Consider the following 22,103-nt stretch of genomic DNA (forward strand, 5'->3'; position numbering starts at 1 on the left):
CCCACTTAGCGACCGCTTGGCTTAGAGGCAGAGTTGCCACATTCATTTAGGATAATTAAGCAAGGGCTACCTGTATATGATTTGTAATAAATGAAATGCATTATTAGGCCCATGAAAGAATAGTTTTAGGTGTTTGCTTAAAATTGAAGAATTAGTGTTTCATGAATTACATGATCTAATTTAGGAAGAAGTCTGCTCATATAATCAATTGAAACCTCTAAGAAGTGAGGAGCCAATCTCCCTTTCTCTTTTCGTTGGTTCTGTCTTTCTATTCAAATGTGTGTTGTTCAGGTAATACAGTTATATAGAAACTTTTCATCACGGTGTTTGCATTTTAAAGGTCCATTTTATTCTGTAGTTACTTGAACTATTAAGAATTGTTTTCAAATTATTGCTGGCCATTCTTAGTTGTACAGATTATCAAGTGCTATAACTTTTGAATAATATACAACTGGATCAACTTTCAGAAAATGTTTAAACTTGTATTCATCTAATGACTGTGGTGTGAAAATGACCATATAAACTAATTAGTGTTATTGTCAGTGAGCGTACAAAATGTGAGAATATTCAGTTTGACCTAAACTACCTTCTCATGACCTAAAATCATTTGAGAACTTTTATATATTCTGTTTAAACTGTGCACATTTAATCATTTTATTTCATAATTACGTACAAGCATTGTAAATAAACTGATACAGCAAACACATATTGAAGGTTGTTGAGAGCGTGGTGGCACGACAACTTCCCCAGCACCTGGATGAAGCTATCTATCTAGACCCGTACCAGTCGGGCTTCAGGCAGGGGTACAGCACAGAAACGGCATTGGTCGCGTTGGTGGATGATCTCTGGAGGGCTCGGGACAGGGGTTGCTCCTCTGTCCTAGTCCTATTAGATCTCTCAGCGGCTTTTGATACCATCGACCATGGTATCATGCTGCAGCGGTTGAGGGGGTTAGGAATAGGGGGCACCGTTTTGCGGTGGTTCTCCTCCTTCCTCTCTGACCGCTCGCAGTTCATGTTGGCAAGGGGACAGAGGTCGACCTCGAGGCGTCTCGCATGGGGAGTGCTGCAAGGGTCGGTCCTCTTGCCCCTCCTGTTCAACATTTATGTGAAGCCGCTGGGTGAGATCATCCGTGGTTTTGGGGTGAAGTGTCATCTGTATGCTGATGATACTCAGCTGTACATCTCCACCCCAGACCACCCCAACGATGCCCTTGATGTGATGTCTCGCTGCCTGGAGGCCGTGCGGGTCTGGATGGGGAGGAACAGGCTCAGACTCAACCCCTCCAAGACCGAGTGGCTGTGGCTTCCGGCGCCCCGATATAGTCAGCAGGTGCCATCGCTGACTATTGGGGGTGAATCTTTGCCCCCCACGGAGAGGGCTCGCAATCTGGGTGTCCTTCTGGACGCACTGTCTTTAGAAGAGCATATGACGGCCATGGCCAGGGGGGCCTTTTATCAGGTTCGCCTGATCCGCCAGTTGCAGCCCTTTCTGGACCGGGACGCCCTGCGCACGGTCACTCATGCTCTTGTTACTTCCCGGTTGGACTATTGTAATGCTCTCTACATGGGGCTCCCCTTGAAGAGCACTCGGAGGCTCCAACTGGTCCAGAATGCGGCCGCGCAAGTGGTTATAGGCGCAATTCGTTATGCCCATGTGACACCCCTCCTGCGTGAGCTGCACTGGCTCCCAGTGGTCTTCCGGGTGCGATTCAAGGTGTTGGTTACCACCTTTAAAGCGCTCCATGGCATAGGACCCGGGTACCTCCGAGACCGTCTCCTGCCACCAATAGCCTCCCACCGACCAGTTCGCTCCCACAGAGAGGGTCTCCTCAGGGTGCCATCGGCCAAGTTATGTCGGCTGGTGACACCCAGGGGGAGGGCCTTCTCTGTGGGAGCCCCAGCCCTGTGGAACGAACTGCCCCTGGAAATACGTAAGATCTCCGACCTCCGGGTGTTTCGCTGCGCACTGAAGACCCTGTTGTTCCGCCAGGCCGGACTATCAACATAATAGTTTTAAATTGGGGTATTTAAATTTTTTGGGGTTTTAAATCTGAGCCAATTTATTTAATTATTTTAAATTTTAAATTGCTGTTTGTCTGTGTTTTTAAATAGGCTGTACACTGCCCTGAGTCCTTCGGGAGAAGGGCGGTATAGAAATAAAATTATTATTATTATTATTATTATTATTATATTGTGCTTTGATTGTACAGAGACAAGCGGGAAAAATGTAAATCAACTCCAGATTCTACCCAAATGCCTTTAATAGTTTATAGAATATAGATGTTGATTTGGGATGCAGTTCTGTTCTTATTGTTGATTCAAAGAGTAGGAGAAAAAAGGGGAGAAAGGGAAGGAGGCATCAATTCCGCTTATACGTTATGTTGCCAGATGCCTAATCTGTAATGAAAATAGCTTGATTGGAAGTTTGGGGGAGGATAGATAGTAGTATACAATCTGAACACTATAAAACAAATAGTTTTGTAAATACAGTGCAATTCATGAACTACAATGTGTAATATGAGATTAAACAGAAATTATAATAAAGAACTATATACAAATATATATATATATATATATACAAATATGTATATACAAATATCTATCTATCTATCTATCTATCTATCTATCTATCTATCTATCTATCTATCTATATCTATGTGAGTTTTCACTGGTATATATGTGTGTACAGTTAATATCTCGGGTTTCTTCCCGTGTAATTGTAAACATATCCTTAAAAGGGTAGTAGCGACGTTTCGATGAAATCGCATTCATCATCTTCTAGCTGATGTTCTTGGCTTGGTGCTTATGGGCAAACAGTTTGCCCATAAGCACCAAGCCGAGAATATCAGCCAGAAGAGTAAACCAAGAAGAGTTTGGCTAAAGAAAAATACATATATACATATACATATACATATACATATACATATACATATACATATACATATACATATACATATACATATACATATACATATACATATACACGTATGTATATATATACTCATATATCAAATTTATATTTTGCTGATAAATAAATAAAGGGAGACTAGTATAGATCTATTTCAAGCTTTTAATCTTTCTCCTGGCTCAAGCTGATGAAGGGAGGAGAACTTGTGGCTCAGAAAGTTAATTCAATTGCCTAACATGCAGGAAGCCGAAGTTCGAATCCGAGTAAGGGTATGGCTAGCTGATGAAAGCTAAAAAGCTTGAAATAGATCTATACTAGTCTCCCTTTATTTCTTTATCAGCAAAATATAAATTTGGTATAAAATGGTTTGTCATGAATGCGACTGCTTGAGGACTCCTGGATTGGAGCTGAAAGGCGAAAGGGAGCAGAATACCCCCTCCCACATGTTGAGGTAAACCAGATGTCTCGATAGAAAAACACTATATATCTATACACACACACACACACACACACACACACACACACACACACACACACTATATGGAGTCAACTTTCACAGGCTCCTAATTGTCATCTGTATTCATATATTAAACATGGATCTACCCCTGAAATCAGGTCGTTAAGTAGCTTCCCCTCTTATGTGGCATATACAGTGGTGACAAGTGACATTACAGAAGGTCATGTCACTTTTAACTGCTTGCATTAGAGCTTTCTGATTTCCCTGGTGCTTTCCTTTGTTTGATTAATACTATTAGGTTGTGAAATGCAGACAGCAAATTTTTTTATGGAAGAAATCTAGCCATTTTATGAAATTTTATCCTGTTATATATTTATATGAATTATTCAAATGTTATGTTACATGATAGATCCAAAAGACTAAGAATGGGCAACAAAAATCAGAAAACAGATCTAAACAGACCAAGTAACTATGGAATAAAATAGACACAACATGCAAATACTGTGATCTAAAACTTCCACATGATTGTTTTCTATAGCACACACATTATTTGAACAGAAAGTAGAACCAAAGATAACAGAAGGGGCTATTGGTTTCTCACATAATAGCATAGGTTTTACGTTACTGTTTGTAATAGACTGCTTCCTAACTTAAGCCCTGGGATTCATGAAGCATTTCCAGATTCTGCTTTAATATTTATAGTAAAACATAAACATTTCATTCCTGCTCCAGCATTATCATCATTAGGAGCTACATTAAAATCCATACCTATAGTAAACCTATGGAGCCTTTTGAATTTCCAAGGGAAGTATAGTGGAATATTGGAAAAAAATATTGCTAGAATGAAAATGTAATTTTTAAATTAATTTATCAAGTCATGTTTTTAACACAATGTATTAGACTGCCAAAATGCACATGAAAAGCTAATATATCAGGATTTATTTTGTACCTACTTGTTTTGGGAATACAATCATGTGAGTAGCTCATGTATCTGCAATGCATTCTCAGCGTACCTTAAAATCAACTACATTTCCCCCTTTTTGCCCTTGCCATCTACAATCAAAATACACTCAGTAGAGGTAGTTCTTCACTGCCTCATTTAGTGAACAATCAAAATTACGATGGTGATAAAAAAAAACTTTACACCCAATCCTTGCATCCGGATCCACAAAACAAAGCTGAAGTAAGTAAATACAGTTGTGGTTTCAGTTAGTGACCACTTCACTTAATGACCAGGTTGCCAGTCCCAACTGCGGTTGTTAAATGACGACTAACTAATTTTTTTTCCATAGCTGGGGTAAAGAATGTTGACCCATTAAACCGTGTGGCTTCATATCCTCAGCTGCATTCCATTGCTTTCCCTGAGCCTAGGCCCCTTGAAAAGGGAAACGGGGAGATGCAAGCAAGGCAGGCTATCCCCAATGAAAAGCCAGCATCTACAAGTGCAAGATGGACCTGAATTTGTTGTGCATACAATGAAAATTGCAATACTTTACCAGCAATCTTGTCATTTTACACACACACACACACACACACACACACACACACACACACACACACACCATTTAAAATCCTAAATTGCATAACAGAAGAAAACGTATTACATGCAACAACATTTAAAGATCCATAAACCTCAAAATTATTAGGCATAACTTTAAAAAAGTGTAAAAGCAGGGATGGTGGAAATAAAAAGAACAACTCCAAGCATTTCAATAATATTTCTTAAGTCCCTTTTTCCTTGCTGTGTTGTTGGAAAAATATATTCAAATTTTAACAAACAAATATCAGCACTCTATTGCTGCAAATCAAATATTGTAGTAGATTTTTCCTTCCAGGGTTGTACAGCAATCCTTTTAGCCAATCTCCATGGTCCACAAATCCACAGTTCCTGATATTTTAATAATAGGATATAGCCAAGAAAATATATGTCGTCTTAACATAAAACAGATAATGGGATTCAGAGCTGTATGAATAACTTGGTTGAAGTCAGCTCAGAACAAGACTTCAATAGGACAAAGTTATTATATGGGTTAACACTCTCTCATTCTTGAGTTATGTCTCTATCACCAGAGTGATTTTAACTAACCCTCACTGAAAATTCTTTAGACAGTCAATATACCTAAAACAAATGTATTCAATTAATCTTTATTCAAGAAAATGGGGAAATCATTTCATTTATTCTGAAGACAAAGTTAAGTTTTTTATATCAATGTCATCAGTTTCCATCAGCTTCCCCTAAAGGTTTATTGGCTTTAAAGACTGTAGAACTTCAGAAGTTGCAATTGCCTCTAGTTGAAATAAATCCAGTAACAAATGTTCAGGTTTGCTCTGAATATAAACTGATAAAATATGCATAGGTGTTAATAGGGAAGGAAAGCAGCAGCAAACAACAAAATGTTATGACATAATCCTATGATTCGTGTATTTGTATCCTGTGCAAATACAAAAGGCTGAGGTTTTGAAACATGAGCTCACGAATTGTTTCACATTAATTGTATTCCTGCAAAATTAAGAAGAAAGAAGAATTCAGAAGAAAGGAACTTGTAAACTTCTTGTCCTGCTTACCTCTTTTTGTACAGCCAGGTTGAGGAGTTTAGAAGCTCTCCAATTCTTCTCTGCTTTTGATTAATCATAGATTGTAAGTACCTAGTAGGAATTGTGTTTAATTTGAACAAAGATTAAATTATTTTGAGTAATTACAGTTAAAATTTGACATTCTTTGACCTAACCAGTTGGTAGCAACCAGAGGACATAGGAGGGTTAAAAATGGAGCTCTCTACTTTTGTATATGCTTGGTAATATGTTAAAGTATATTAAAGCTTTGTTTCTAAATCAACCAAATGTTGTACATTTTTTTACACATTAAAAAAAACTTTAAACTGCAAAAAGGTTAAAGAAACAAATATTTCCTTTTTAAGCTTTTGATGATTGCTACTCTTTATGCCTGCAGGTAGTGGAGGACATGCTAGAGGACGAGGAAGAAGAGGATGACAGAGATGACAAGGTAATTATCTTTCCTGGCACCTGGTATCTAGGGATGGGAGAAAGTAGACACAACACTGCTCTTACAGACAGTTAAAAAGGAACAAGAGTGTTTTGTAGTGCAGAGCTGTTTATCATCTTAACAATGCCATGGTGTGTGTGCGTGTTATAGAAGGTATAGACATCTATAAACCTTTCCTTCCCTTTCCCTCCCTTCCTCCCCCACCACATCATGTTTTTGTCCAGAGCTGGACCATTTTTTTTTTACCTTTCTTTCAAGAACAAATATATTTCAGCTTGTCTGGAACTTGATAGCTGTTGTGAAGAAAAGTGCAGTGACAATTGTTTTTGAAGGACAAAAATTTGTCCTCTCTGGAGTATTTCAAATAGGGCTGTACTTCCAGGTGGGAGGAGTGTTGTAAAAATAGAAACACCATACTGTTTGAAGGTGGTCTATTGCCATCTGTAATTTTCTGAGAATTACTTGGTAGAAGGGTGTTTTGATGTGTGTTGCACTCTGTAAGATATTTAAATAATCACAATTCTCATCTGCCTCTTATCGATAGATTCGGGATTGGCATTGTGTGGCCCAGCATCAGTCTAAGGGACTGGTTGCTCTTTCAGCTGTTGAGAATGTTGCTCAGTTGCTAGGTTGCTGTTTGGGCTGAGAATTTCCACCACAGTAAATAACAGCTAGTTAATACTGGTTATTGAAGCAAGCAATAGGACTGCAAGGCTGTCCCTGGAGAAGAAGGAAGAGGCATAGAGAGGAAATTAGAATGACCTTGTAAGAAAGAGACCGTGATGTTAGTTGGCAGGGCTGGCTTATGGGAAAGAAAAGTGCAGCAAGATAAATGTCTTTTAAGAACTTTTAAAATGAAGATACTGAGGGAGTGAAATATTCAGATTATTCTAACGTGTTCCATTTAAATGCAGAAAATGCTGACCTTCATAAATGTTCACGTACTCTTTTAATAAACCATCAACGTTTTTTTGAAGAGCAGTGGAAAAAAACCCTCTATCTTAATATATGCCTTTGACCTTTGTTGCTAGTAGAGACATACAGTTCTATATCACTACAGGAATTTTAGGCTGGCAGCCAGAAAACATTTGACATGTAGGAAAATTTACTGTGATTAGTTTACTCTGAACAATTAAGGTACGTGTTTTGAAAGATGAACCTCTGAATATCTTTATTATTTCACATTTAGCAAATACATGATGATAGTTTTTTCTCTATGTATTTTAATGATTTTGATAACAGCTGCAATCATGAAATAATGTCACACCTAAATTTCTTCCATGCAAAGCCATATGTGCTGTTTTCATTACAAAATGCTTAGCAGTACAACACATGATTTATCATGAAGGTCAACCCTATAGCATAGTGAGCTTTAACACAAAAACATTTTTCCTCTGATAAATGTGGGTCTGCTATCAATTTGGGAGGGATTTTTTTTAGCACTTAGGCATATTTCATTATCAATTTTTTGTATTTTTAGAAACGTTTATAACTAAAATCTCTTTAAATTAGACAACCTACCTATTCTTCTCTCTGATTAGTATTTATGTGTGCATGTATCTGTAGATAAGTGTGTGTGTGTATGTCTGTGTGTATTCTTAATTTACTTTTGCTTAAGAAAATCCTGATAGTATTTAAAGGACTTGCCTTATTCGATTACTAAATAATAAATCAACATATTTCACTGTCTGTATAAAAAAACGAAGACAGTAATAATAACTTAAATAAAAACTGTCTAGAACTATATCAATACTTAATATTGGCCATCTGAATCACTTTGTAAAACACTTTTAAATTGAACTATTTATGCCAAATAAATCTGGGTGATTAAGTATCTACATTAAATAGTATATTTTTAACATAGAAACTAAATGTTCATGAATAATTTCTATGTAAAATGACTATACGTCCATAGATATGTAGCACAATATTTAATGGAAAGATTTATAAAGAATTGTTTGGCAATGGGTTGTTTTTCAAAGCAAACTTAACAATATTTTTCTCAATTGAGTGTTTTCTGCATAGTGTAAATTAGATTAAATCATAAGTGATTTAACTACTTCCATTTTAAATGAATATATAATTTGAGTTTTGAGAGAAAACAAATGTAAATTCTGCTGTGGTTACTGATGTTGACCTCTAACTCTCAGTATTGTTCTGTTTTCTCATTTGGTAAAATAGTAAAGTGAGGTCAGTGGGTCCTCTTATAGAATAAACATAAAAAAATTAATAAATGTGCCAAAGCCTCACTTTAATTGAAACTGAAGCATATATTGCAAGGATATAAAATATATCCCAGATGTCTAGCCACACAGAGTAACTTAGTTTTCCCCGATTACCACAAGGCAACTATTAGTTCAGTAACCTTTTGACTTGGGGGTAAATGGGGCATTATAAGGCTGGGAACTACAGCACCTGTTTTCTATTTAATAAAGACCTCTGCACACTTTCCCTTAGCTGCTTCATGTGTTTTTGCTTAGCATATTGTTAGGTGATTATGATAAGGTTCTTTCCTCAGAACTGGTGTAGAGATTAGACACTTAAGCAAAATGAGTGGGTAAGTTATTTGCTACTCAACCAAATGTATAGGCATCCAGAGAAGTATTTTTTTAAACTGGACTAGGATTCTGGGTTTTGAGAGTTCTGACTAAGTTACAGGATCCTAACCATAATCAACCCCAATGTCTGTTACAAGTCTTGTTTTGTATAAGCAGTTCCACTGAATTTATGCAGAGTGGTTCTGATTAAAAAATCTTTCTTATTCAGATATGATTTCAGTAATAGATACAGTACATTATTCAGACTTGCTGTTCAGTTAATATAAAGTCATATTTTATGTGAATATTATTTCTGAATATAAGAAATGTTCATTTTCAGATAAGATAATAGCTATCTTTTAAAACATATACAACTTGTTGCCGACATACAGTAATGAAAGTATGTATTGCATTATGGGAAAAACAGATTGTTGGTTCAGTTCAGAACAACATACAAAATTCACCATTACTTGCAAGATTGCACAATTTAATTACAGAAAAAAGATGATAATATTCTGTATCTACCTTCTATTATTAAAATTAAACCATGTTTGTAGATGAATGCATCTTCAAACAGCTGCTTAAATGTTATCTTATAACACTGGCAATTACATGAAATTAAGCTACTCTCTGAGAAGCTTTTTCCAATGGAACATTTAGGAGATTATATAATATATTCCTCACCCAAATATAACATATTCCTTTCAGTAGGTACAATGTAAATATATTGCATTTCTCTATTAAACAAAACTGCCTTCGCAGTGTCTGCTGTATTGAAGCGTTCCCTGATGATTTGGATGACCCAATGTTGGTGGCATTTCATAGGGCCTCAAAGATCTGGATATTCCCTCAGGAAATTTAAACCAACCCTAACTACTTCATTGACTTCACTGACTAAAATAGAACAAATTTTAGATACCAGGCATATTATTTTGGACATTTATTGATCATGAAACATTTTTTGTTTCAACCTCTTGTGCACTGCCTAGTCATTGTTATGACATAGCAGTTATATAAATATGTATATGTATAAAATGGACATATTATTAATGTGATTTATTAATAATGTATCATATACATTAGCACTTATGGTGAATTCTTTATCTGAGAATGAGTTCTACTAAGGGATATATTAATTACGTTTCTGAAAAGCCTTTATTTCCTGCCTTCATTTGCCCTTCTCCAAATAACCCTCCAATGACTGAAAAAAGTGCTTGAATCATATTAATCCATGGAAGCAAGAAAGGATGGTTAACAGAACTCATAATTGGATAATCAAAATCACTTTGTTAGCACAAATTAAGTTAACACAAATGTATATTCAAGCTTTTGAGTTCCTCAGAATTGTTCATCATATCTTTTAACATAGAGCCATGTTCAATTTCAGTTGTATTTCTCCTTCCCATTTTTTTTTTTTTTGTAATATCTTGTCTGATAAAGAATTCTAAAGAACTGAAATGTTTATGCATTGTTTTCTGATATTTGATGTAGTCTTTCTGGTCAGTCTGTAGTTTGACCAGGGATGAAACCAGGGATGAAATCCAGCAGGTTCTGACAGGTTCTGGAGAACCGGTAGCAGAAATTTTGAGTAGTTTGGAGAACTGGCAAACACCATCTCTGGCTGGCCCCAGAGTGGGTGGGAATGGAGATTTTCCAATATCCTTCCCCCAGGAGTGGGGAGGGAATGGGGATTTTGCTGTATCCTTCTCCGCCACGCCCACCAAGCCATGCCCACAGAACCGGTAGTAAAAAAATTTGGATTTCACCACTGGATAGAACCAAGATCATGTAAAGTGTTAGCATCACTTTATAATGCCTTGGTAAGACCACACTTGTAGTATTGCACCACGTGATTTGATCACCACGTATAAAAAAGATGTTGAGATTCTAGAAAGAGTGCAGAGAAGAGCAACAAAGATGATTAGGGGACTGGAGGAGCCCTGGTATGTTTAGTTTAATGAAGAGAAGGACTGGGGTGACATGATAGCAGGCTTTCAATATATAACAGTCTGCCACAAAGAGGGGGGGGGTCAATCTTTCTCCAAAGCACCTGAAGGCAGAACAAGAAACAATGAATGGAAACCAATCAAGAAGAGATCCTAGAACTAAAGAGAAATTGACAATTAGAACAATTAATCAGTGGAATAGCTTGCCTTCAGAAGTTGTGGATGCTCCATTACTGGAGGTTTTTAAGCAGAGATTGGACAACCATTTGTCTGAAATGGTATAGGGCAGTGATGGCTAACCTTTTTGCCATCGCGTGCCAGGAGGGGGGGGCGGGGGAGGGTCGCACGCGCACGTGCCCACACGCATGCGTGCGCAACCCCCTCCCCCCTCCCCCCCGCTCCTGGCACATGATGGCCTGGTAGGCCTGTTTTTCTTTCTTACCTGGTTCCAGATCCTCTCTGTGTATCTGGGAAGGGAGAAAACAGCCTTTCCCACTCCCTTGGAGGCCCTACGGAGGCTGAAAGGACCCATTTCCCAACTCTCGGTGGGACAGGAAGTGACATTTTTTGCTGTCCCCAGCTTCCAGAACCTCTCTAGGAGTCTCTAGGAGCCTCTCTAGGAGTCTCTAGGAGCCTCTCTAGGAACCTCTGGAGGCTGGAGACAAGAAAAAACGTCACTTCCTGTCCCACTGGGAGTCGGGAAATGGGCCCTTTCAGCCTCCGTAGGGCCTCCAAGGGAGTGGAAAAGGCTGTTTTTGCCCTTCCCAGATACACAGAGAGGATCTGGAGCCAGGTAAGAAAGAAAAATGGGCCTTCCCCCCCACCCCCAGGCCCTCCAGAGGCAGGAAACAGCCTGTTTCCCTACTTCTGGTGGGCCCAGAAGGCCCGAAAATCAGCTGGCTGGTGTGCGCATGCGCCCCAGAGCTGAGCTGGCGTGCCCACTAATATGGCTCCGCATGCCACAGGTTCGCCATCATGGGTATAGGGTCTCCTGCTTGAAGACCTCCAAGGTCTCTTCCAACTCTGTTATTGATTTTTCCATTCTTGGAGCCTGTTTATCATAACAATGCCCACAGAGGTAGTCTTTATTTTATTGCAGTAAATTGTGTCTTTTATTTATTACATTTATATAATATATAAATATATTTTTATATAACAGCTTTCCTTCAGTGAGCTTATGACACACAGTATTTTGCCTTTCATTTTAATTTCACAATTAACTTGTGAAATAGTTTAGTTTGTGAAGTTTTTTGAGACAGCAAACAATTGAAGATGGTTCTTTTCAGCTCTAGGAAAAAGCTAGACAGGCTACCTAAGCAGATGTTGTCAATTAGTTTGAAATTAAAGTCAGATGTGGGATTTCATCCTGTTCTAATCCTGATCCAGATTTGGGCCTTTACAATCAAGGAAGTTGAGCACCTGCTGTAGCAAAGATGATATGTCATCAGAACATTTCTCCATTTAACTACCTAGTTCCCTGCTCCATCTGACTTTATTTTTTAAAATATTCCTTTAATTAAAGCTAGGAAGCTGGCATGCACCAAAGTAAATGTATCATCTTCTATGTCAACTTTATTTACATGAATATCAGTGGTATCTATAAAGGCTCTTCTGTACAAGTGTAGGAGGTCAAGAATAAATTTGTTTAAACTGTAGATAAACTTTTATCTAAAGAAAAACTTTGCTAAATTTGATTCACAATGTCAAGGGCTCATTTGCTGCCTAGATTGTGAGAATTCGCTCCTAGGTTTTAGAAATCTTTTAGTGTTTCTAAATTGCTGGTATAACTGAAATTCTTTCTTCATTTTCAACGCTGGCACTCTTTCGTACTCCGTGCCTGTTTCCTTATATATTGGCACTGTATATTACCAAATAGGCCAAGGAACCAGTGTTATAAAATCAACAATATATTCTTAAATCAGTCAGTATTGATGGTGAAATATTTGGGCTTTTATGGCATATGTTTTTAACAAAGGAAAGTAATCAAACCTGAATCATTATTGGTAATTTCTGTTGAGTTTAGGCTTGCCATTTATTCCCTCTGTCTGTCCAATAGATTTTTTCCCCCTTTGTGGCCTGTTTTTAGTATAACAATGCATTGTGGCAGGCACTAGGATTAAGTCTGGATAGCTACTACATTTTTGTACTGTTGCACTAAATTATTTAGTCTTTTCATACATCCCATTGTAATCCCAGGCATTTTTACATGAAAAACAAGGCATTCCTACTTTAAGTTAAACTGCTGAGGTAATTTCCTCCAAACAACAAATAGGATTTATTAAGCCTGTCATTCACCAATACTATAAAAGTTTTGATTGGAAAAAATAGTCTTTCTATTGTAAAATGTGTTCTCAATCTATAGAGCTCAGCCTATCTCACTAAGTGTGGAAATTATATCTTTTGATCTAAAAACAGCACATAAATCATTTGTTAGCATAGTTCCCTTAAAAATGAATTATATCTGCTGCAATAAAAAATAACTTTAGTCACTATTGAGCTGAAAAAGGAAATGATCCAGAAAACATAGCAGTTTGATTCTTTGTCTTAATTCTTTTTACTTAGACCATCCTCTCTGCCTAATTGACAGATGTACTACCAGACAAATGAGTCCTAGATTTTTCTAAGTAAAGAATATAATACACCAACCTGAAGATTTATTTTTCAGTATTCTATGCCTGGATGTGTCAAATACCATTATTTCATTAAAATCTTTTCATCACCAGACTAAACCTAACAGTGCCACCACATTTAGTAATTTGTAGAAGAGGGATAGAAAAAGCAAATACTTACACAACAGTCCCAAATTTTAGGATAATTTTACCAAACAGAAATATTAGGCAAAAATCAACAATATATATTTCAACAGGGACAAATGCAATTAGATAGGGCAAATCAGAGGGGTGAGGTTGGTCTATTCTGGGCAGCAGTACACATAAAAAGGACCTGAATGTCTTGGTAAAATCACAAGTTGAATTTGAGCCAAAAGTATGATGTATCTGGGGGAAAAAAAGCAAATGTAATCTTTGGTTGCATCAGTAGTATATCATCAAGATCAAGACAAATCATTATTTTATATTTTGTGTCAGACCATACCTATAACATTACACCCAATTCTGGGTATCACATTATAGGAAAAACAAAAAGAGAGATCAACAATCAATATGGTAAAGGACTTGGAAGGAAAAACTTAAAAACAATAGTGGGTAGTACTAGTAGGTTTAGTCTGGTGAAAAGAAAACTGTAATGAAACAATGTGATTGTTTCCTGTAGAAGACAGGAAAGAATTGTTCATACTGTTCCAGAAGATAGGACAAGAAACAATGGGTTGGAATTACAAGGAAGGAGATTCTGTTTGGAGATCAGGAAAAAAGTTCTTAGTGGCAGGAGCTGTTTAACAATGGAGCAGATTGTCTTAGGGAGGTGATGGACTCCTTGTTATTAGGGGTGTTTAAAGAAAAGCTAGAGGGCTGTGTTTCAGGGATACTGTAGTAGTGAGTTTCCTGCACTGATCTGGGAACTAGACTGGATAATCTCCAAATCCTTGAGAGAGAATTATTCCTTTATTAATTTGCCCATTCTATAACTGCAAAACTCGTCAACTTGAGATAAGTCCTTCTATTAAGACTAAGAAAGGTGAGTTAATCTTTTATGTCCTTTTATTCTCCCCCCCACCCACCCATATCTGTAGAGTCAGCTATGTTGCATTCAAGGAGGATGTCATTTGGTCCATTCTCTCTCTTGTCTTTTTGCACAAAACCTTTTTTTTAATCTGCCAGAAAGGTGGCATTGATATTTCTTATTTTTGAAACCATTCTAATTGCAAATTTCAATATATTTTGTTTCAAGACAAAAAAGATTTAAAAAAAGAAATTTAAAAATAATTAGAAATTCTCTATGCATTTATCAATGAAAGGTGGCAGATTTATCTCCTAAGAGCAAACTGATTTTCCTATATTTTGTTGTATTTGGAAGGGAGGAAAAGAAATTAACAAAGAAAGAAGAAGAAAAAGAAGCTAATGAACCCTAGTGAGTCATCTTCAGTTATTACTCTACCATTTTTTAAAAAAAATGTTCATAATGCAATAAAACATACAAAAGAATATTAGTGCCAATAATATGTATTGCTCATTTGTCTGTTCCAAATACAGTGGTGTTTAAAAATTTGTGAACCCTTTTGAATTTTCAATATTTCTGCATAAATATGACCTACAATGTAATCATTTTTCTTAATAAATAAAATGAACAAGTATAATGCTATTAGAGAGCTAGTTTGGTACAGTGGTTAAGGCATTGGGCTAAAAATCAAGAGACAGCGAATTCTATTCCCACATTAGGCACAAAGCCATTTGGGTGACCTTAGGCCATTCACACACACTCAGGCCTAGAAAGGCAGTAGCAAACAACTTCTAAAATCTAAAACTGCCAGGACCCTAAGAACAACAACAACATCTGTAACATCATCAAACATCCAGACCTGCCTATCCCAGGTCCTTGATAAATACTCGATAGGTAGACAAAAATGCCAAACTCAGTCTGAACATCTGGCTGACTCTGTGAAATAATAATAATAATTAAAAAAACCCTGAATAATCCATTTCCAACAGAATTGGCAGTTTAGAGAAAATCAAATATAAAATATAAAAAATGAAAAGTCGGACAAAGAAAAAGCCCTAAAGTTTTGGACAAGCAATAGGAGTCACAATAGGAATGCAATATGGAGTTACACATGTTGAAAATGCAGTGAATACCCAGTATGGAGAAATTACAGGTAATTTTGAAATTAGGACAATGCTGTCCTTTTGGTTTTTGTGAACAGCGGCCCTTGGTTGCAACACTGGGTTCAACACTGAAGCGACTTTAGCACTCTCAGCCAGCTGCTACCACCCCAGGCTCTATTTAAACCACAGACCACCACTGCTTCTGAGAAATGCTCTACCTCAGATGCAATCACCCCAGTAACATTGTGTAAAGCTCCAGTTGCCTCCATCACTCTGTGCTTCAGAGGTACTATGTCCAATTTGCCCCAGTTATAATGCCTTGAATATATAACATTAGATCATAACCTGAGTTTTACAAGGCTTAGCTTAAATATACTGTACTTATACTAGGTCTTTGTCAGTCAGTTAGTGGTGGGTCTGGGTACTTTCCATTATACCATTATAGCAAAAAGAAACCAGGACATGGTGTAACACTGGTCAGCAACCTGCGGCTCTGGAGCCGCATGTAACTCTTTCACCCCTCTGCTGCGGCTCCCTGTCACTCAAAATATCACTCACAGCTGCCAATGTGTGACACTTGCCAGCACGCGATTTATTGAGCTTTTCAACCCCCGGTAGGCCAACCATGGATAAATCCAAGAAAAGAAAAATTTGGAAGAAAACAGAATGTTTAATTCAACTATGTATGCTAGTTTTGTGGCCGCTCAAGAAATAGTCAGGCACGGGAAGAGTTTTGTGGCGCTCGGTGTTTTCTTTTTCTGTGGGAAACAGGTCCAAATCTTTGAGTGTGTAAAGTTGCAGACCCCTGGTGTAACAGAATGTACTTGGCAATCCCATCAGCAGGTGGCCCTTGACTTAATGACCATAAGGGATCCTGCCCATTATGTTCATAAACTGTGGCAGTTGTAGAGCAGGTCACCCCCATGACTGACCCGATTTTACTACCTTTCTTTGCAACACTTGTTAAGCAAACCCGACGTTTTTGCCAAAAACTGAAAATAAATTTTGGTTTCCAGCAAAAACATCATCAGTTGCAGTCATGTGACCATGAGATGCTGCAAATGGTTGAAAATATGGGCTAGTTGTCAAATATCTGAAATTCAATCATGTTATCTGGGGGGGGTCTGATCTTCAGAATTAGGTTGTAAGTACCTTGGGGGGGGTCTGTTTGAACTTCGGTTGCATTGATTGGGGTGGGTTAGGGTGGGAAAGGAGATCAATTCACTTCCTGTGCAGATCTAAAGTTATATGTGGTAATACATTAGGATCAGTAGTTCCCTTAGTACCATGATGGTGAACCTGTGGCACATGGAACCATATCTGTGGGCATGCGAGCGTTGCCTTAGCTCAGCTCCAGCATGCATGCACGCGCTGGCCAGCTGATTTTCGGGCCAACCGGGCCCAGCAGAAATTGGGAAATGGGCCGTTTCCGGCCTCCGGAGGGCTTCTGGGGTGGATGGGAAAGGCCATTTTTGCCCTCTCCAGGCTCCAAAAAAGCTTCTAGAGCCTGGGGAGGGCGAAAAAGGGGCCTACCAGGTCCACTGGTAACCTTTTTGCCGTCACATGCCAAAAGCGAGGGGAGTGCAGGGGGAGCATTGAATTATGGGTGTGAGCACGCAGACACATGACCTCCCCCATGACCTCCATTTTTGGCACGCAATGGCAAAAAGGTTAGCCATCACTGCCTTAGTAGAATGATAGCATAGGAACTAAAGACCTTCAACAACCTCTTCCACACTGAATAAAAATAACCTGTGGTTAAGTTTTCAAAAAGTATACTTTCTAGTTTCTTTTGTGTGGAGGTGTCTTTTTCCTTTTATATTTGTAAACTGCATCTTTATTCTAGACACTGTGATCCCTGCATTTTCTGGTCTATTGAAATCCCATTTAGGGAAAAAAAAGAGGAGTTTCTTGTTGTCTTTTTCCTTTCTTCTTTGAAAAATCTTATAATAAGGAATGCTATTCCTTTTCTTTGTAGAGTGAAGAGATTTCAGACAAAAGAGAAACTATATCCAATCAGGATTAGCTATCTCTAGTTACTAAGGGAACTTCTTTATATTTCCATCATTTTAACATGAAACAATAAAGGCATTTTATGTTTTTTTGCAGCAATTTGGTGGAATTGCATTTCAGAATGATTTTATTTATAACTTTAATATTTGTTTGTTTGTGTTTTGGTTAAGACTTGGCAGTGATGTATTAATTTTCCAATAAAGTAAATTTACCAGTTCATGGAACTATGGTAAAATATTTACATAGCTGAAACTTGATAAGGAATGAATATCCACTGTTTAGAATATACCCTGGGATCCAGTATTACTTAGGCATATGAGGATGGATTGGGATCGATAAATCCTACTTCACCCTGAATCATTTTCAAGTAGAAATGAAACTATTCTTAAAACTCCCTTTTGTTTAGTAAGAAGAACCAACATGTGTAAGATTGATTATCAGTATAACATTTTGGAATCAAAAGTGCTTTGAACAATAAATAATGCTATATAACCCTGATGGGTGGCCAATAAAATTTATAAATGAATGAATGAATGAATGAATTTATCTATCTTTATCTATTTAAATTTATATAGTATCTTTTTCTGAATCTCCCTGGTACAGCTCAGAAATGATTATCTGAACTATAAACTTAACTTTTGGTAATTTTTGTTTGTGTTGTGTTTCAGACTTATCTGGAACTTATCTGTCAGTAGTTAATTTGATCCAGTATTGTAGTACTAAATTTAGATTTTTTTTTTCCTCCTGGTTGATGTGCATGATCTCTATCAGCTTTCCACCTGTAAAAATATAGATTAATATCTTTAGTTGCTGTTTTGCTAGAGGACTTGATCATTCAGAAAATACATTTATCAGGAATATTTAATGCCTCTGCAGAGATCTTCTCTGTGGAGCTGTCCTATGAAATTTCAGAAATAGAAGAGTAAGTGTGCTATGTTAGGTCTTTCTAAACATAAAAATAATATTTTTAGTAAAATCTCACTGGCTATGGCTTGTATAATAGATTTTGGGTTATAATCTCATTAGACTAATTTCATATGATTACAAACCTTGTTTTCTCTGGGCTGACCTGTTAATTTTTTTGGTGTGTGCAACAATAATTTGAATGACTCTGAGTCCCCATAGATCTTAATAAAAATTGAACATTACCAGTTATATCTTTTTGAGAGCTGTTATTTTGACTACCATCTATTCCGCATAGATTAATTATATTATGAATATTTGTTTAGCCCTAAATGTCTAGAATCTGAAGGAAACTTTGTAATTACTCATTAAAAAACACTGCAAGCAGTTCAAGTGTGAATTAATCAAATAAATAAAAGTTGACTAGAAAAAAAAACATAAATTTGTCTAAAAAGTATTTTCTGTTGATGAATGAAATAAGAAGCATGCAGGAGGCCAAATATGTTCTATTTTCCTGTTCCAAAGATCATAAAAATTTTACAATCCCCCTCCCTGTTTACTTAGTGTTGCTCTGTCCTAGATCTGACAATACATACTTCCAGTAACATAATGAAATCCATGGAAAGTAGGAACAAAGAATAGAGGAGGAAAGACATCAAATAATGGCAGCTTTTATTTCTCACTGTTGAACTGAAAATAGTTTGTAACCAAGGCTAAAAAAGCATTTAAAGCTTATTTACAAGACAATAAATAATACAAAACCTACCTGACAAACATTGGAGATAAATGCCATCATTGAATTCTTCTATTGTAACTGTCAATGTTTCCTTTATTAGATTCACTAGAATAAGGTTGAAGATGGGAAACATTTTTCATACGCCTTAAGAGTCCCAATCACTACACACCTTGGAAAATACTACATTTTCTCATATTTATTGGAATAAGATTAATTGCTGAGTTTTAAAAAGATATTGAAATCAAAAAATCTTTCTGAAATAATATTTGTGAGTCTTTATAGTCTGTTTACCCCGATGCCTCTTTCAAATGCTGCTGCCTTAGAACTTTACATTGAAATCTATAGGCATTAACCTATAAAGCCTAGAATGCCTTAGGACCATGTTACTGGAAGAACTCCTCCCATATTTCCTAATTAGACACAATTACCCCCATCAGATATCCAGCTCTAAATTTTGTTGCCCAAAAAGCAACTGGAGAAATGAGGAAGAACTCTGTTCAGTAGATTTGCCTGGAAGTATATCGCCCTTTTAACAACAGATAAAAGACCTTTTTATTTTCATAGGTCTTCTAGAACCGTGGTTTTTGTGAGATACTAGACAATCTGTGACCCATTGGATCATCCTTCCTTCCACATGTAATACAGCCTTGCATTATTTCCTCTTCCCCCCTCATGACTTTCAGGAGAGCCACGGTGAAGCCTTGTCCTCTACCCCCTCTGCTAATCTGCAGAACTGTCTGCTGTTTTGCAGGGGGAGGAGGGAAAAGGGGAATGGCAAACCATGAGAAAAATTGTACCCTACATCCCCATTAAAGCATGTTCCTATGAGCCCCCTCCAGGAAGGAAGAGAAAGGAGACACCCATTGTGGAACACACACACCCAGCCAGACTTACCTTGTTATCAGGCATCCCAGTCATTCCCTCATCTTTTCTCTTCCCACATATTTTCCATTTTTGTATTAAATTTATATGTCACCTATCTTGCTATTATTGGCTTTAATTGCTCCATTTCACCCCCCACAACCTTCAGCAGAACTACACGCTGCCTCTTCCTCGTCCTCCGCTTCCATCTCCTCTGCCTCCTCCTCACCTAACCTACAGAATTATCTGCCATTTTGCTAGGAGGAGGAGAAAAAAGGGAGCTGTGGACCATAAGAAAAACTGCATCCTTACTCCCCATTCCAGTATGCACCCAAAGACCTCTTCCCTTCAGGGAGGAAGAGGGCTCAATCATTAACTGCTGATTTACTAGTAGGCATCTGAGTTGCTGAGTATATATATGGGGCTATTTTATTTATTTTATCAGGTAAAAAAATGTATTTTTTTAATGGAACAGATCAGTGAGTTAATTCTTCTTGTGACCCTTCTCCATAAAATGTAGAAATCCAAACTGTTTGTAAAGAAGTAGTAGTATTTCTCGTCTTCATCCTTTTAGTTCGCACAATAATCTTAAAACTTATCTCGCACTATTTTACTACAAATATTCCTTTTTATAGGTGTCCATTTTGAATATTTTTATATGTGAAAATGTGAAAAATATGATAAAGAATGAGTAGAATGTCAAATTTACATATTTGTGCTCCAGAAATGGAAGTTAGTCAAGACAAACTGTTCAAGGCAATTTGGGCTGCGTTCTGAATATGAGAATTCAACTTTAAAGAAATTTCATAGATAGCATGGACAAACCTTTGTAAAAGTTAACATAACTAATTCTTAACATATATATACCCCTCCAAGACCGAGTGGCTGTGGCTTCCGGCATCCCGGTATAGTCAGCTGGTACCATCACTGACAATTGGGGATGAGATCTTGCTCCCCACAGAGAGGGCCTGCAACTTGGGTTCTCCTGGATTCACAGCTATCTTTAGAAGATCATTTGACGGCCGTGGCCAGGGGTGCCTTTTATCAGGTTCGCCTGATCCGCCAGTTGCATCCCTTTCTGGATCGGGACGCCTTGCGCATGGTCACTCATGCCCTAGTCACCTCCCGTATGGACTACTGTAATGCTCTCTACATGGGGCTCCCATTGAAAAGCACCCAGAGGCTCCCACTGGTCCAGAATGTAGCCGCGCGGGTGATTATGGGTGCAGCTCGTTGCGCCCATGTAACACCTCTCCTACGCGAGCTGCCCTGGCTCCTGGTGGTCTTCCGGGTGCGATTCAAGGTGTTAGTTATCACCTTTAAAGCGCTCCATGGCTTAGGACCTGGGTACCTACAAGACCGTCTTTTGCCATCAATAGCCTCCCACCGACCAGTTCGTTCTCACAGGGAGGGACTACTCAGGGTACCGTCAGTCAAATTATGCCGACTGGCAACTCCCAGGGGGAGGGCCTTCTCTGTGAGGGCTCCAACCCTTTGGAATGAACTGCCCCCTGAGATACTAAATATCCCTGATCTCCGTGCTTTCCGCCGTACCCTCAAAACCCTGATGTTCCAACAGGCGGGGCTAAACATATGAACATGTGAATGTTTTTAAAATGTTATCTAATTTTAGGTTCTATTTAATTGGGCCAAACTATGTTATAATAATAATTTTAATTAGCAATTTTATGATGTTTGTGTATCTATATTTTTCTTGACTGTACACCGCCTTGAGTCCTACGGGAGAAAGGCGGTATAGAAATATTATATATATATATATATATATATATATATATATATATATATATATATATATATATATTGTTATATATATATATATTGTTATATATATATTGTTATACCGGTAGGTAAAATGGATTTCATATGAAATATGCAATATAAGAAATAAATTAAAGCTGAACTTCTTGGGATATATAAGATGTAAATGCCCATTCATGTTCTTTAACATATTACCATATAAATATTATGTTTGCCTTATTCAGGCCCTGTAGATAACA

General features: G+C 37.5%; 1 protein-coding gene across 1 annotated transcript in view; it reads left to right on the top strand.

The window, feature by feature from the left end:
* Positions 1 to 22,103, top strand: part of MCTP1 (multiple C2 and transmembrane domain containing 1) — a 150,966-nt gene that overhangs the window by 120,417 nt on the left and 8,446 nt on the right. The window contains exon 17 of the mRNA XM_070935753.1: positions 6,318 to 6,371. Within this exon, the coding sequence (XP_070791854.1) occupies positions 6,318 to 6,371 (54 nt within the window). The remainder of the gene's footprint in view (positions 1 to 6,317; positions 6,372 to 22,103) is intronic.

The sequence above is a fragment of the Pituophis catenifer genome, unplaced genomic scaffold (assembly GCF_029215685.1).
Source record: "Pituophis catenifer annectens isolate HBS135680 unplaced genomic scaffold, rPitCat1.0.hap2 SCAF_2, whole genome shotgun sequence".
NCBI classification, from domain to species: Eukaryota; Metazoa; Chordata; class Lepidosauria; order Squamata; family Colubridae; genus Pituophis; species Pituophis catenifer.